This window comes from Ambystoma mexicanum, chromosome 5p (assembly GCF_040938575.1).
Source record: "Ambystoma mexicanum isolate Mex_15411 chromosome 5p, UKY_AmexF1_1, whole genome shotgun sequence".
Taxonomy (NCBI): domain Eukaryota; kingdom Metazoa; phylum Chordata; class Amphibia; order Caudata; family Ambystomatidae; genus Ambystoma; species Ambystoma mexicanum.
In genome coordinates, this window is record NC_090930.1 from 28,501,940 (window position 1) to 28,520,368 (window position 18,429).

An 18,429-nucleotide genomic window follows, 5' to 3' on the forward strand; every position below is an offset into this window, starting at 1 on the left:
AGGGCCATACTCCAAGCAGAGAAGACCTTCTTTGCTATGGCATCATAGCGTTGGTCTTCTCTGTCTGGGGGAATCATTGGGTATGCAGTCTGTTTTGATGTGGATGTGGCGGCCTGTAACAGACTTTCTGGAGTAGGAGGCTTGCTCAGGTAAAAGGGGTCTCTGCTTCTTGTATTTTACCGCTGGAATTCATTTAGCGCGTTTCCCAGTTGGCATTGATGCGCCTTTGTAAGGCTACATGGAAAGAATAGGGTCCTCCTGGGGTCACTTATCTAAACTGTCAGATTATCCTGCTCGAAATGTGGTGCAGGTCTACTCCATCCTTGATATTCAATAACTCTAGACATTAATTGTCTATACGACTCATGAGCATGGTCTGAGGGATCTGGTCTTCCAAATTCAGGTAGAATCGTCTATCCCACTTGCAGTTTGCAGAGTCTCATATAGATCTTTCATCCTCAACTGCTCAGATAGAGCCTCTGGAACACTGTCCCATATTGCAACCCAAAAGGTTGTGAATCATCAGATGAGGGCTCATGTTCCTCATAAATTGAAGAAAGACTTCAAAAAGAATTTTCTTGGCAATGAGAGAAAAGAATCTCTAGTTTCTTTCCACACCCTTCGAAGATGGTCACATGTGTCAGTGACAGCGTCGAAGTTTGACAACTGTGGCGTCTAAGATTTTTTTAACAAGGATGTCCACTCTTTCGGCCTCTAAGATTATCCTTTTGTAGGAGTTTCTTCTCATTTCGATGGAACCTCCGGAGGTTCGAGGAGTTTTTCCTGGACACCTGGGCTTGAGTGCGCACAGATTTTGTCTTTTGCCCTTTCTTGGTCGGGTTTCCCCTCGACATGAGCAGGACTATTACTCCTCTTCTTCGAGGGGGTTGAGGCCGCAGTCTGAATCTCTCCCATTCAGCCGGTGGGACCGATTTGGTCGGGCAAGTAACCTGTTTAGGGGAGGAACTTGATAATTAAGATGGCGACCTGCAACACCTCTTCTTCCTACATCGTGAAGTGACGCACCCCTAGATCGAGATCATCTTTTAGCTTTCTTCTGACAAGGAGATTGGCCCCGCCACTCGTCGGAAGATCGCTTTTTTGACAGTTGTCAGAAGGGATTTATGTGACCTACCTTCAGCTGACTTCCCTTTATGTTATTTCAGGGCTTTCACGGTCATCGAAAGGCAGGTTTCACACTCCAATGTCTCGTGATCGGATCCGAGACGCAATAGACACACCCGATGGGGGTGCGTGAGGGACAATTTTCCCCCTACAGTCATGGCATTTCTTAAACAGAACTGAAGCCAACGGTCGCTGCGTGCGCTACATACTTGCTTGTGATGAGACATCGAGACGAATGCCCTTGAGGGACATCGAGTCGACAGACATCGACGCACAGAGCCCCATGCTGGAAACATTTTCAAAGTAGCTAAAGCAGGATATGGATATATCAAAACATGAGGAATATATGAGAGGACAATCCGTTTGAAAGATCAACATTTTCATTATTGAAAATAAGTCTCCATTCACGTTATTGAAAATAAAAGTCTCCATTCAAGTAACTGTAAATTTCAACTATTCAGACGTTTCCTAGAAAAAGGGATATTCTTTGTCACAACTACAGTTTCATGTTTTGGAAGCAGCACATCGTCCACATGTACTGGCAGCATTACCTAGAGACGTTTAGAGCTTGTGATGCTTTGAATGATAGACAACAGACCTATGGTCTGAATAAAGAGATTCATTTTACTGTTTTTTTTCTATGAACTTTGCATCAATTTAGTTTGCCTTATTTGTCAATGCTTTAATTTATATGGGTTTTCTTTTCTTTAGTTATTTTGAGTCTGGTAAGTTATATATTTCGTTTTTGGGTTATTGCATATATTATTTCTATTCATATTTTTAACAATTATTTTCTTAGACTCGAGTGTAACCTCCGACAATTATTAGAGAGTTATGGATCAAGCAGATAAAGATGGGTCTGTCAGAAGGGCTTTTAACCATTATTCATTATTAGCCCGGTCTAAGGATGCTCAAGGAAAACCGAGACACTGGGCAATAAGTAGCTTATCAAAGCTTTTTCAATTGAGAGAAGAGTGAGTTAGAGGTACATTCTTACTATTTTTTTATATTTCGCTGATATGGAGCATGTTGGTCCAACAGACAAGCTTTCCCACCTAACCTTGCAGAGAGGGAGATTGGTATCCTCCAGTTTACAGATATAGTCATATTGGACAGGACAAAAAATGGCGTAATTAGAAGAATAAGAGCAGCAACTGAATATTTAGTACATAAGACTAGAACGAAATCAGGAAAAGAGCAGAACAGTAATCTTTGGAGGTTCAGCAAGGTGGTCTGCCCAAGTGAAATATTGATGGGGGAAAGACTATATTGCCAAACTAGATAAAAAGTACTTGTGAGTACCTTTTTCAAAAAACTGGTCCTGGCTCCCAAATATTCAAGTTACAGCAAGCAAGATGAAGGTGAAAGCCAATATTATTCAATTCTCCATTATGTGTGGGGGAAAGGCCTCGACTAGTCCAGGTTTTCAACGCAATGGCTATATGTAACTTTGTAATGTTTAATGTATCTTTTTAAGACTCTTCTCAAGATACAAATTTACATCAGGATTATTTTCTTATGGGCTCCAGAAGACGGCAGATGCTGAAAAGCTTACAGCATAATTCACAATTATCACACGGATCATAGTAATCATATATCGCCTATAAATGTCACTAATGGATGACGCACTGTATTGGTCCTTAGTTGATGGAACTGTCTTTTGGTTCATGTATCCAATCATCTGGCGCTTCGTCGCATGGACTTAAAGATGGCTTGCCAGCATTGTTAGTACAGGGGACTGTTTACTCTGGATTTTCTTTTCAGTAATTTAGTTTGGTTGGACTATTTACATAATGAACAATATCTTCATGGAATGGTTCACGAATACCTTAATTTGTTTTCAGATTTCTTCATTCAACTATGGGATAGGGAGGGATTCCCCCTAAAAGCAAGTGCATTTCCTGTCGGCAATGCTATCGCGTTTGGTTGAAAAACTCTTCTGCACCAATGTAATTTTTAAATGTTTATGATGGAATTAAACTAGTATATTGGATTCACTTTAAAGGGCTTCTTTGTCACTCATAGAATTGTACTCATTTTACTTTATTGGGTTTCAAATTAATGTACACATGTGACCGATATAGGGAAAAGAATTAGATGCAAGTTAGAATTGTGGACTATTATTTATGGTTTAATGTGTATTAATTATGCTGGAAGTGAATTCCTTTTTGTAATGCAATCTTGGTTTTACATGCGTTTTAACAATGTAACATTGCTTGTTTGATATACGTACAAAAGATGCATATTTATAAAACTACACTAATGAAATCGTGTGTCTTTAATTATGGAATCATCTCTTGCTAAACAGATCAGCATTCTTATAAAATTAGGCTACAAAGGGTGTCTCCAGGGGCAACAATGAATACAAAATACAGGTTTAATAGCTCTGCATTGTAGAACCACAAATCTAAACGGTTATAGAAACAATTCTGGTAGCACCTGTGAGGAGCCAGGAATGAGACGCGGACACAGAGGTCATAGTTTTGGCTACAGACTTATTTCAAACAAAAAGGGGCTCGGAAAAAGCCTCACCTTCTCCAAGAGGCATTTCCTTGCCTAAACCAAAATTAAGGGTCTGTCCGATGTCATGATGTCCAAAGCAAAATGTCCTATGTCCAAAAGTCTTTTCAGGCCTCCCATTCCAAAAATAATTCATAAAGGTGAAAAGGGTAATGTCTTGGCCTTGAAGTGTACACAAATGTTCCGAGCTCAAAAGGAAAGGTAATTCCAACACAAAATGTTCCCAATTGGATGACTTTAAGGCTAGGAGCCTTCCTTAGACTTCTCTGTTCAGCATAAATGATTTGTATGGAGAAAAAAAAACGTGCCCATTATTCTTAGTTTCATAGGATACCTGGTGTATTCCCTTGCCAGGTTTCGTCTCCTCTATGTAAAGTAGTTACAACATGGTCTTCGGCTATACCCGATGCTTCCTCCTTTCTCATGGGATCTACTTTACACACTTGCAAACTTGAATCTGCCTGGTCTACTCTCCTGCCAGGGCTTTCGCATGGGCTTCACTTGACACACTTGCAAACGTGACAATATCTTATATTCATTCCGTTATTTATCTTTTGTAAATATCAAGTCTCACAATCTGTCTCGTAGGCTTCATTTATTCTCATTTGCCTTTGGTAGGGTTGCCAAAGTGACTGGTTCTCCAGCAGTAAGCATGCAGCAGTTCTTCAGCATCCCGGTCCTTCTCTCTGGGTTCGGCAACCTCGCTCGGTGGCTTCGGCATCCCTCGCAGCTCCAGTTTGCCTGCTATAGACTTCTCCATGTTTGAGCGGCGTGGATGCTACTCTCCGGTACCCGCGAACACCAGCAAGTCTTCCCGTCTCTTCCTCTCATGGCATCCTAATGGTTGACCGGCTCGTGCAGTCTTCTTCCCTTTGCCTTCTCCATGAGCCGGTTGGCTCCACCGTCTTCCCAGCATCACAGCGGCATCTTGATCACTACCGAGAGGATGGGATTCTCCCAGCCAGCATTGCCCTCCTTTCAGTTGGTTCAGTGTTTTAAATTTCCCAGCACCAATTATGCACTCGCAACCACTAGAGCACAGCTTGTGCTTCTGGCCTTTATCGATCTTCACTACTGCATTCAGGATTCTCGTCACAGTACTTTTACATTCATAGAAAGGGAAGTCAGTTCTTGGTGATAAGCAGAGCATGGGAAGGTATTCTTAGTTGCTTCCGTGGGTGGGTGAAGAGAGTTCTGACAATATGCCATTAGGGAATGGGGAATGAAGCGGGTATACCTAAAAAGGAAAAAGGGGGATACCATGGCTCGTCTGATGATATTGTGCCGCTCCCTTGAGGATTGCCCTCCCACCCCATTTGATCCTCCTGCAATATAGTCACCAGCAGGATCAGGGAAAAGAGTGAGGACACCATCAGATTCATCACAATCCACAGGGGGTGCGCAGATGATTAGACAATGTCCACATAACATTAACAACTCTCCCACTTGCTTTTCTTGCCGCATTAAACTCCAAACTCTGCTGCAAACCATGAACTGAGGTAGACAGGGTTTACATTACAGCTGGGTTGGTGGATTTGGCATAGCATGCAGGGCAATGATCGATAACTGCCAGAGAGTAGCCTGTGGATGGTCTGCAGTACTCTTGAGAGTAGCTTGACAGTGACAGTCAGTGACAAACTGATTAAAATTGCTGCCCATTTTACAGCTTTTTTGTGCCCTATGTGGAGAACCAGAAGCATGAGCCGGACAAGTTACTGACACATTCAAGGGTTTTATTTGAATTAAAAGAAAAAACACCCAACTAGTCCTATAGCTATCAGGGAAGTTCACTATCTAGCAAAATAAAAACTAAGGGTGCGCGTCCAGTCCAAAGTAAAAGTCTTTTGTCCAAATCTTTACCACCAACTGGCCATACCACATTTGAAAAAACCCAACTAAAGGAAAAGTGGAGGCTTGCACAACAGCCTCAGTGTGTACTTCTACCTGCTCAAATTGTAGTAGACTTGCTCAAAGTCTACCTGTTCTTTAGTGTGCAACGGTTTAGATTTCACAATCTTCAGATATAGGCTCTTTGGAGAAATTATGATTGTATGGGGTTTACAGTCCCCCTTTGATTAAATAAAAATAAAAAAATAAAAGGTTCCTTCTTATATTTTTCTCAGGTTTTATTTTCAAATGTCCAAATCCATTCAGGATCACTTAGTAAGACACTTCTCACTCTCCCAGCTTAGGGGTATTGGGATTCCTCAATGTCCTGCGGTTCTCTAGTGGATGTCAGTTTCACAATTGCAATATTCAATAGCCTGATCGACTATTCCAGCCTTGACGTACAATGTTCAGATCCCTTTTACACTGTTTTAGTGGAGCCTTATGCCCATTAGCTTCTCTTTCATTCTCATACTTTTGGCAGCTGTTCCAGCAATGACATACACAGTTCATTTCCCTTTCACACTGTTTTCCGTACCTGCGTCGGTTTCAGTTCTCCGTGAAAGCAACTGTTTTAGGGGTTTCTAATGTCCCCAAATTGACATAGATGGTGTTCTGAACGGTGCCGCTTTCAGCAAAGCAGGTGCTTGTCGGGTGGAGCTCGGCGATCAAGGCTCCTCTCCAGTCTCGGTGTCTGCTGCTGAGCTCCAAGCCCAACACTGATGGTCAGTGGCCGCACCACCAGAGGAGGCTGGTCTTCCCATCGAGTCTCGTTCATTGACCGGAGCCTCTTGCTCAGAAAAGGCAGCCACCATCCAGCCTACAGCTAGCGGTTCTCTCTCCACTCACGCCACTGCTGGCTCTGCGCCTCAACGTGACTCTGCCCCTCTAGGACGAAGTTGCTGCAGAGGGTGCCTCTGCGTAGATGTTGCTCTCCTCCCTCCGTGGGAGTGTTTCCTCCATTCACAGTCCACGCTCTCTTTAAATACATCAGAAACAAGAAATGAGGAGTCTTCCTTGATCATGGCCTTCAGGCGATATTCAGCATTACTTGAAGCCAACAATCGAAGAAAGATCTTGGTTACTAATGGTTGTAAAGGAGAATGCCAAGGTCTTTTCCACATCCATGTATGCAGACATGGTGGTTTGGACTTGGAGTTCCTTATTTAAATGGGAGTCCTTGCCCCAAGAGGGGAGCCACTCCCAGTGAGGTCCCACCTGCCCAGGCCCCTAGAGAGGGTTTTATGTAGCTGGCTCACCTCCCTAGCCTCAAAGGGATGGCTGCCTTATGGGGAGAAGGGTCGAATTGTCCAGATTCGTCACAACCAGCTGGATGTCTGTGGTTGAAAAGAAGTTGTGCATTGTGGACTTTGAGCGTCACAGATATAAGTAGTAGAAGAGTCAAGTGGAAATCACACAAAGATTTCACATGTTGAATGGAGTGAGATACATGAACATGCAGCTTTGTGCCTTGAAGCGTTCTACATCCATGTTGCGCATAGTAAAACCCTAAATAAAGGTTTGAACAGAAAAAGGGAATATACATTTTCTAAAACTCAAAAGGAGTAGTGAAATAAAAAGCGTGGCGTTTGTCAAGAGAGGTGAAGATGAATGCTGATATATGTGGATCTCTGGAGCAAATAAGAACATGAAGAAATGTTGGGAGGATTGTAAGGTTGCTGCTTTCCAGGTACAGGTTTGTGCGGATAGTGGGAATTAACATAATCATAGCATCTCACGCAGAGCGCACCACAATACACTTTTACATCTACCTTTGTGCAGAACCGTCATGAGTAATTCTAGTGGCCTCAAAGACCAGTAAAGTATCTGCCCTGCTGCTAGATTTGCTAAAGTGCTGCGCATGGAAACTGGCATCTGCTGCCAACAAAACGAGAGAAAGCTTGGTGTTTAATGAGGACATCAGAATATGCTACAACTGAATACACAGCAAGACATTAATCTAAAGTGCAGCAATTAAATAACATAGTACTCTAGAACTGTTCAAAATCCCAGTATTCATTTCCTTCAAGAGTGGCTCATACATACCCATGGCTCCCGAAATCATATTAATCACATTTAGCACCGCTGGGCGTACGTGGGGTTCTTCCAAGGACATTGCAGCCGACTGCCACAAAAAGAAACCAGTTGGCAAACCCAGGTGGTAAAAACAACTGGAAAAGAAAAGTGAAAACAGTTATACAGGTCCCAAGAGAGAATAGAGTCTGTGATTCCCCGTGACTCAGACTGGGCAACTGCATTCAGCTGTCTAAGTCTAGAGACGCGATAGAGACGGGCACAGTGTTTTAAGGCCCCTTATGGACAGAACCAAATAACGAGGGCTAGGCAAATCTGTTACAAATCTTAAACTCCACACATTTCAGCAAATTCTTCTGTTTTTTAATAAGCCAAAAATGCCTCCCAGGCAGTGCCTTATTTCGCACTAAGATCTGGAAGTCTGCCCGCGAAGCAGTCAAGCCTTATCCCTACCGCTTACCTTTCCACAAAGAAGATAAAGTGCACATAAGAAGATAAAGTGCACCTATTCATAACTTCCCTTAGTTCATACCTGGTCTCCACCTGCTAGCCTCTATTATGTTAACTGTATCCCTCGTTCTCTTGTGTCACCAGACTTGCAAAGATATGCAAGAGATTTGAATAACAATATTTCAAAATCGTGCTTTCCCCTTTCCATGAAGGTTGTCTGATGCTCCATTCTAATCAGTTTCCCTAACTTGTCCCTCGATCTGTGGGCCCCCTCCACCCTAGCTCCGGCTTCCCTATTCCCAAAGGTAGGAGCCAAAAGTACAGATCTGTAACCCCATCTTTGTCTCCCCTAAGCTTTTGGTGAGGGCCTAAAGGCTGAGGCCTTTTCTATCGTACTCCCTCCAGGACTGTGCAAGGGTATTGTAAGAGGTCAGCAATGTGAGTCGTACAACTGTTTGATATTTGTGCAAAATATGCAATTTTATTATAACAGATATGATATCAAAATGCCTCACTTTCCCTACCTAACCAAACTAAAGGGAAGTCTTATTTATTTACCTGTAACTGTATTTCTCCAGCATTCTGCAGTGCCTCCAGAGTACTGTTGGCTGCCTGGCTGGAGACGCTGCTCCAGATTAATTCCAGCATCTTATTTTGCTTTTCATTTGCGTGTAACAAAGTGGAAGCGTGACCAGCTATTGAAGATATGCCTGGTCCTTTACACTTATAGGACAATGTATTGTATCTATGGACTTAGTATTGGACCCAAAGCCAAAAAGGTCTTCTGTTTTGTTTTTTCCCCCTTCTTCATTCTGAACAGCATGCTCATCTGAAAATACGGCTGAAGCCCCGACCACAAACCGCCAGCACAGTACTTGGGCTTGGGTCGCGCCCATCCCGGAGTGCCTCCAGAGTGATGTTGGCTGTTTGCTGGCTTGTGGCAAGGTGCAAGGGGTTGCTTTGTAGAAAGAGGGTTCGCATTCCGACATCTAATGCTAAAGGTTTAAGTTGCCATCCTGTCCAGAAGGAATAGTTTCTCGGGCAATGGCCCGGCCTATTTCCCCCTCCCTGAAACCAGTCGGTTCTAATTTGGCTCTCTTAAGATAGGAAGGAAATAGCTCCAACATGGAGGTCCCTGTGAAGGGTGCATCAAACAATATCATGCCCAAAGACCCCCATCTGATTCCAGTGGAGGACATAGGGTCGTTGCCTTAACCCATCCAGAATCAGTAATGGGGATAGAAGCGGCAGCAAAGGTGTTGCCTCCAGCTTCGGTTCTCAACATGTCTTTGCTAAAAACTCCTCCCCTGTTTTCAACGGGAGAGATCTCTTTGTTGGCACTATCAGAGCATTTAGAGGAAGTAGGGCAGGGGGAGCTCTCACCCACTTCCGCACAATGGCCAGATAAAGCATCCAAACTAGACGATCAGTGGTGCTGTAATTATAAGGTTATGCAATCCTTGCAAGAGGACATGTTAAAGGAATTGAAAACTCACTCCAAGTGTCTATTAGAAATATCTACCTTACTAGCCTCGCTCATCTACGTGGTTAGGGAGGGAAAAAAAGATGACTCAATCTAGGCCCTGCATTAGTGAATAAAGTGCATTTGTTGGGGTTTCTGTGTCGCAGACAGACCGGATTAACCAAACTAAACCTGTAAATACAATCAAGCCCATATGCCCATGGGATGTTGTGATCCCCACACCTGCAAACAGCAATGGGGCCTGCCCCAACAGAGAGGGAGTCTGCAGCATAATTTCCAAAAAGCAACAAAATAATAAGAAGCACAATAATATTAAACTACTGCCATTTTTTAATATTTCCTCTAGAAAATTTCTGAGACAAGTTGTGCTTTCCGATTTAAAAGATTGTGAGCTTAGAGGAATTAACTGTTGGTGGATGGGGTTGATTCGAATTGCAGAACGGTAGGGGAACTCAACGTTCAAGGGGCCATGGTTATAAAAGAGCCCTGTGATGTTAACAAAAGGTGCAAGGAACTATCGATGCTCCTCCCCACTCTAATAAGAATTCTGAATTGAAATTGATGGACACAATGAAACATAAGGGTAGGAGGAAGGGTATCAACCTACAGTGTTTGATATATTTAATCAGGTCAGACTCAGTCCCCACTGCATGTCGGGGATCCAGGAGGGGGCCCCAATATAGAGGTAGCAAATACGATAAATGAATCTAACCCTTCTTTGCCAAATAGGACTGAAAGTAACTCTGTACGCCTCCAAACTGAAACGTGTATTGATGGGCGGGCTATAGCTAAGACTCTAGAGATGGGATATCACACAGAAATAGGGCTACTGTGCACGGGAAACGGAAATTAGAGAAATTGTGAAAAATATTCTGTGTAAGGAACATCTGTATTTATCCCAACTAAATAATGCTGGTTACCAACACTTGGAAGGGGGTGTAAAGTATTATGCCTCAAGGTCTGTGAATATATTTAAGGTGTTCAGGGAAGTGGTCCTATAATTCAGAATGGGCCGGTGAATGATGGTCGGAGATATATCTATAGACCATCTAAGGAGATTACTAAAACTGATCCTATTGTGTCTACTGATCCATACAAGGGCCTATTAGTCAAAGATCATTTGTTAGACGGATCAAAGCAGTGTCTTTCCGCACCGAACCAGAATGCTGACACTGCAACCACGGCTGATCTTATTTTAAAACCGTGTCAGCAGAGTTGCACTAACCACTCCTTTACAGACAGGGATTTCCCGATGAGAGCTAGCATATCCAGAAGAGCCTAGTATTATTCTTAATTACATGTTTGATAAAGGGGGTCTGAACTCCTTAACTAGATCATATATACTGGCTCTTTCACTGAAATTTCTGCCCTTCGATTTGTCAATTCTAACGACATTAAACTGGTTGATTTTACACACCCAACACATTAGGATTATGTCAGATTGGTCATTCCCTGCCGTACGATATACAAGAGGCAGTGATTCTCCACAGAATGGGTTGTGATGTGATCTCATTTTCTGAGGGTGGCGCACAGTATGATGCGAGGCCAATTATGGGTGATTTAAATGAAGTACATACCGAAGAAGGGGGTAACTTAACCCCCGGAGGTGAATCTAAGGGGAAAAATAATTTACGTTGGCTTGCCCTGTCTCTTCGCAATGCCATCTCTCAACTCAGGAAATAAAAGGACCCTTCAACGATGAGGGTCATTTGGCACTCCTTTCTCGGAATGTTAGAGGCTCTTTGTTGTATAATTACCCCTACCTTTGTAGTAATTTGTGCAAATTTGATGATATATTTCTTCAAGAAATATAGATGTTTGGGTATCTTGTTTTTCACGGCTATCAAATAATAGTAGAACCTGCCAAACAAGGTCCTGCTGACGGGCTCCTAATTGCTATAAAATCTGGGATGGATATTAATACTTTGGAAACCTGGAGACTGTCGAAAGGCTTACTTGCAGGAGCAATTTCAGTGTTTGGGAGAACAGGAATGTATATACTTTTGATCAACTTATATTGGACCCCGTCAGAGAATCTTACTAATACCACTGGGCCGTAAATGCAATATTGGGGATTTCAACTCAGTTTGTCCAACTTGTACTCAGATATTGAACACCTTATTCCTGAAAATCAAAATGTCTTAAATGAAATCGAAGAAGTACTCACCTCTGATGAGTCCCTTGGATCCTGTATTCTGAGTAACAGAAGAGGATACAGGGAGAGAAATGGCGATTATTCCTAGAGGGATGGGGCTTGATAATACTTAATGAGGATCACCATCAGGTTACCGCAGCTTGGTCAAGCTGAAATGCTGCATCAGTCAGACTACATATTTCTTTCCAAACATCTGCATAAATTGGCTTCAAATTTAATTCTGACAACTTTTATAGCGAACATGCTATGCTGAGCTTAAAATTTAATGGCCTTTTCCCCCTATGTTCTAGAGATTGTTTTACGGTTTCTGTTCGGGCCAAAGAAGGTTGTAATCGCCTAACTTGGCATAACAGTAAGATGTAAATATTAAATAAGTTGGTCCTAAAGGACTTTGTGAGTAGTAGTTATGGGGCACAGGATGAATAAATTGCCTTTTTTGTCTCATATTTACGAATATATATATATATATATATATATATATATATATATATATATATATATATATATATTAAAAATGATTCCCATAAATTTGACATTACGGTTAAAAATATGAAAAGAGGGATCAGAAAAGACATGCGTAGCCTCAAGTCTTGATCTTCATCTGAGGAGGACATGGCCAGAGGGGGGAAGAACTGGCTGAAAGGGACGCGGCGGCCATGATGGCAGAGGAGGAATAACTGGCTGAAAGGGACGTGGCGGCCATGATGGCAGCCTTGAAATAATATAACAACTCCACTAACTTCTCCATGAAATGGAGATGAATCAAATGGTCATTCAGACTAATCCCAGGTCTGAATAATCTTGGCAGGACCACTTTGTAAAACTGTACAAATCTATATCTCCTCAGTCTACTATGATGGATAAAATGTTGGTAAATACTAAAACAAGAGAGCTGTAGAACTGGCAATTAATAGGGCAAAACCTTCTAAAGCCTGCGGCCCTAACTCTATTACCAATTTAGCGTTTAAGGAGAATGCAGCCCTATGGTCATCAATATTGGGTCTACTATTTAAGGACAGTAAGTCTACTATGTCTATACCAAACTCTTGGAGAACCTCCTTTGAGTGCCTATATTTAAAAAAGAGCAATACATCTTTCCCCCTTAATTACCGCCCAATTGCCATTATGGACGCAGATGTAAAAGATATTTGGTAGTGATATTAGAGCATATTGAACTGTGGTGTACTACTAATCATATTTTGTCCCATAATCATATCTGATTCCGCAAATTCTTGGGCACTGATTGCAGAGGTATCGTGCTATGCAGTCTTCAGCAGGCAGTATGGTCGGGGAAACTAATATGTATATATTAGTTTCCATGGATCTTTCCATGGCCTTTGATAGGGTAGATCAAACAACCTTGTGGGCAGAATTGCGCCTACCTATACCTTTATAACGAATATGAATACATTTGCATGAGGACTCTTCTATAAAGGTGAGGCTGAACAACCAGGGTCTACTATCTTGTTCCATCCCAATTGAAAACAGTCTTAGGCAGCGTTGCATATTTGTTCCCTGCCTATTTAACATATATGTTGCAGATGTCGCTACTCCCCCATCTAGTGCCTCGTTTGTACCTCCACGAATATGGGGGTAATGTGTCATGGGTAGCATATGCAGACCATTTTTTACTAAATCGATCAAACTCCTATAGGATTACAGCATCTGCTAACAGCCTTTGACTTATATATGAAAGCAAATAATTTAATTGCCAACCCACAGAAATCTGTGATCTTAAAAATAAGCAAAAAGAAACGAGGTATCCCTTTTAAATGGTCTATAGGCAATTGTAGACTGCAAGTTAGACCTGCCATGGTTTATTTAGGTTATCTTATCAAAGCATACTAAGGTGTTTTACAGAAATTACCTGAAAGATCAGATCCGTTTGCTAGCTAGACAGATGAAGATTAGATGGGAAATTTGGAAAATTCTCTACATTGCCAGTGAGGAAGTTCTACCTGACTAAAGTGATTCCCAAACTGTTATGGCTTAGAATTATTTCCAACTTGGATATTACCGGTATTGTGCTCTATGGAAGGTACACTATGCCACTCTGTATTCTATTGCCTCCCTAAGTGTGTGCCTTTCGGTGCCATCAAATATGAAAGGGCCTGCAATCGATACGAAGTATGGTTATTTGGCTTAGATTATCCCTCTTTAGGAAATTCTATAAAAGCCCAGAGAGAAGCCTTTATGCTAAATTGAGTAGCGAGATGTGTGATGGCACATTGAAAAAGGGTTTTATTTACATACATATTGTATAAAGACTTTGGGGGTTATAGCGTTATCACTTGAATCTTTGCCTTGCAATCCAAAGGGAGCAAAAAAATAAATCATCCAAAAAGGTGAGACTGGGTAAATAACATGGAGAAATTGTTGAATTGTCTCTACAGGCACTTGATTTCTTGTCAAAAGGAAGTGGGAACCGCCGAGCCTTAGTTCTGCTGCTTTCCTACTACAAATACAAGAAATAAATTCATGGATTTCAGAATGAATGTTATATTGACACGTGAAATACAACCTATTCAGGACAGCTCTCTAAAATATGATCCTACGTGTCGTTTTTGTGGAAATAGTACTGAGACCGAGACACTAATACATTTGGTATTATATTGCCCAGAGCTAAGAATGCAACGCTTTGCGTTCTTTAGTCAATTAGTCAATGTTGCAGGATGGGTCTTTTTAGAAAACATATGGCTAAAAATACTGCATGGTAGATCGACCGCATTAAAATTGACTGTACTTAGATTGTTAACCGACGTTTGCAAACTGTTTTAAAATTAGAGAAAGGAATAAATGAGAAAGGAAGTAGGTTTTATGGAATTTAGTTGTACTCATTTTAACTTTCATTGGTGAATTAGAATCTTGTTTTAACCAAACTGATGAATTTGAGAGTTTAACCGTAATGAAGTTGAAAGTTTAGTGAAAATTGAAATTGTTTATACAAATTGCATCTGTATTATGCATTCAAATTAGGAAAGTTGAATTGGTTTTATGACGCAATTTATGGCTGTCGGTCGCAAGTGCTGTAATAAGGTCACTATACCCTGCCCCTTGGGTAATATCAACAGCGTCACCTATTACAAATATCTGGGCCATGAGGTGACAGCAGGAAAAACAAGAGCGAATGAGATAATACAGCAAAAGAAGAGTGAAAGTTCTGTCCACCATGGCTGCAATCTTGTCCTTCTCCAAGCGGACTGCTGGATACAGCTTACTTGGTATTCTAAACGTTTATAAACAGAAACTCTCTGCATCCTTCTTGTAAGCATTAAAAACATCCTATTTGGATTGGTCCTCTTGGTCCGATCATATGGAAGGTCTTATTTGGAGAAGGATATTGGGGAATAACCAACTATACCCCAATTGAAGCAATACCACTTCAGATGGGATTGATCTCTCTGGCAGCTATTAAGTACAACAGAGGTAAGGACTAAGCTGTATATAAAGTGAGATATGCTGGAGCTGCTTCTCTTGTTCATCGTCAAATCCTCTTTGGAGATTGGCAAGTGTGCCGCTCTGCAGAAATTTAAAGAAATCAATGAGCAATTTTTGGATAAAATTGGTTGGACACCCAAATGGGAGTTTGGAGAATGTGTAGCGCTTAAATCTCTTAAAAACTGTGTCGAGAAATGGGACTGGGCCAGAAGCTATGAGAAAGTTACTAACCTGAAGTCCCTGAAATCTTTTTCTATGATGTGTTCACATATAAAAAGCTGCAAGTTTATTTCAAACTATTGCCCTCCCTGGCCACACGTAGAATATTTCTTAATATAAAGCTTAACCGCGTTGACAGAGATAAAAGCGGCCTGGATGGGCATGCCATTAGAGGAACGGGCTTGCAGAATATGCCTTGATACTCAAACAGTTGAATCAGCTAGACATGTATTGACTTGCTGTCCGGCTATGAGACTGATATACGAATGTTACTTGAGTAACTATTCTGAAAACATGGAAAGCATCAGTAATGATCTATTCTGGCTGAGGTGTCCGTCTGGCTATAGCCGTGGCCTAACAATTGCCATTACACAGGTATGGAGAAGTGTTAAAAGTATCTTCTGAAATTCGAAGAGGAAGTAAAACTGATATTGGATCTTTAAAACTGTGCTTAGACCTTGAATACCACATTCCACCTGAAAGACTATTAAGGCCACCCAATGATTCTTCCTTTCTTTTGTTATTCATTTGGAAATGTAAAGCTACTTCACCTTTTTATATTGTAATTGGTTGCAGAGGAACTAGGATTCTTAATTGTGAATGAAAAGGTGTCCTTTTATTGATTACTGATATAATTATGTATTCATCATCTTTTTGTGAATATGTAGGTATGTGATTTTAGACATTGCATTAATATATATGAATGGATTATCTAACGTGTATTCTTTCTTTGGTATTGTTTGTATTCTATTTGTGAAAGTATGTGTTTTCTACTTGACTATAAACACAATTAAAAAAATATTTAAAATAATAAAGTGGTAGTAAAAGTTAAGAGATGGCAAGAGTGAACTCAAAGGAGGGATGCCAGAAGGGTGCAGCTATCATCCAAGTACTAGCAGTCAAGAGGGGTCAGAGTCCGACCGAGGGAGATCCAAGGGTGAAGCTTCACCCAAAGTTGTTAGGAACTGTAGAATATTGTGATAAACAATTGAGAAGGGTCAGCGCCCAGAAAGGGGAGAGACCCCAGAGGTGATCCCATCACCCAGCGAACATTGGAAATGAACTTTCCTTTGTTAAAGGAACTTTTGTTTTTGTTATTTGACCACATCATGCCTCGAAAGCAAGACACTTTCACAGGAAACAGGACTTGGCCATCGACTGTCCCGAGAACTGCTATTGGAACTGTCATCTCATGCTGAAGCAGCCCAACACTGCACTGTGCTCCAGGCTCCCATCTAACACAGTGTCTAAAACGTGAGGAAGGGAGACCCAGGCTACAGCATCCTGACATTATTTGAGAACACTTTTTATTCTTGAGAACTATCCCACACCCCAGTTTGTATTAGTTGTGAGGCTTGGCAATAGGTCTCTTAATGGCCCTTTTTATTGTGACACGACGGCACTAGGACTGCCTTCATTTTCATTTGATGGTTGACGCTGGCCCCCCCATCTGGTGGAGCAGTCCTTCATCCAGGCCTGGCATCTACGTCCCTCATTATGTGGTGGAGCGGGGAGGGGGAGAAGCCGGGTTTTGCAGTCTTTTCTTTGCTGCTACGGTAATGACAAGAGTCAGGTTTTGGATGGCCTCAGACATAAAAGGAGCCGAGTCTGGGGCCTTGTACTTTTTCCCCGGTCTAGCTACTAGTGCTGGGGTGGAGAGCGGTGTGGCAAGAATCTTTACCCCTGCATCCCAGATGGTTTGCAAAATAGGAATTGTAGTGATGGTGCGGCACCTTTTGTCCCTGTGTTCATAGATAAACAACCCTTTTTCTTCAGTAGCAACCTGAATCTTGAAAATATCCATGGACTTTGACATGACTGTGTGAAAAGACACCACATCGTCTGGGGCGATGAGCTGCTAGGCAAGATCTTATGTGGGAACCCTGGGGGAAGACTACACCAACCTTGTTCTCTCGGTATTAGGTAAACCACCTATTGGTATGGGTCTGTACTACACAAGTTGGTAGAGTGACTGAGCAGCCAGACCTTCAAGAGGGGTAAATGAAAGCTATAGAGCTATAGCATCGAAATCCACACATGCAAGTATAAAAATAACACTTACACTCAAGGTTTTCTAGTAAAATAGTTATTTAAGGGTCAGTTTTAAATACGCATTCTTTAAAAAGGGCAATGTGCAACAATAAACACACACTTCAAAATACTTTCTCAGAATCAAGCGAAGCAAGTAAATACTCTTTAGAGATGCTTCATAAACAACCTGAGGTCACGTCACTAAATAGGACAGTATCGGCATTTATATATCACTTTTTGTACTTGGTATATTCTGAGAAAAAAGGAAAGGTTAGAGAAAGGAATAAAAGGTTAACAAGTTTTCAGAGCATGTGAGCACTTTCAAAGCCCCCAATAAAGTCTAGATAAAAACCTGGCACAGCAAATATTAGTTCAAGACCAATCTATCACCTATGAGGGACAGTAATAATCAAAGTCAATGGGTTAGAAGAGTCTGCAGGGAGCCAGGACAGCCAAAGTCACTTTGGAGCTGAGGCACTTCTTAGATAACAAAAGTCTTGCACAAAGATAAAGAGTTGTTGTAGAAAATCACTGTTGGGCCACAAGCTGTTAGGCTTGTGAAAGTTAGAGCTGCAAGCAACGCTAGAAAAGCAGCTACTGTAAGTCTCAAGTGAGATGAGAACTACAGGCAAAGTAGTAAGTACTCCTTAGTCAGAATATTACTTTAGGTAAGAAGAGGATCTAGCTGGCTTCTGTCTGGCTTCTGTCCTGGTTGCAGTGTTGCAGATACTGTGTTCCTGGGCCTCCGTCGTGGGGACAAGAGGGAGGATGGCGACAGCTACGGGCTCTTTTCAGTTCAGCCGCACTTAGCGGTTTCAGCTACCGGCCAATAGCACCACCCCGGATCTTGGACACTGGATGGACTTCCTTCGCTCCTTGAGTCCAGCACTCTGGTGAGGTGACACGAGCTTGGGTCGTCAGTCTTCGGGAGAGTCATCAGGATCTTCCTGAAGCTTCGGTCCGGCTTAAAGATGTTGCACTCTACTACGTATTTCTCGACCCGTGGCACTCAGTTCCAGCAGCAGCACAGAAGTACAGCCAGTTACCGAAGGTCCTCCAGCAAAGTTAGTCTTGGGGTTAGTTGGTC

The 18,429-nt window shown here is 41.9% G+C and overlaps 1 protein-coding gene across 1 annotated transcript in view; it reads right to left on the reverse strand.

Annotated features, from left to right (window-relative positions):
* The window catches only part of LOC138480686 (mitochondrial ornithine transporter 1-like), a 626,425-nt gene that overhangs the window by 421,865 nt on the left and 186,131 nt on the right, over positions 1 to 18,429 (reverse strand). The window contains exon 2 of the mRNA XM_069612363.1: positions 7,579 to 7,703. Coding sequence (XP_069468464.1) covers positions 7,579 to 7,648 — 70 coding nt within the window. The 5' untranslated portion in view covers positions 7,649 to 7,703. The remainder of the gene's footprint in view (positions 1 to 7,578; positions 7,704 to 18,429) is intronic.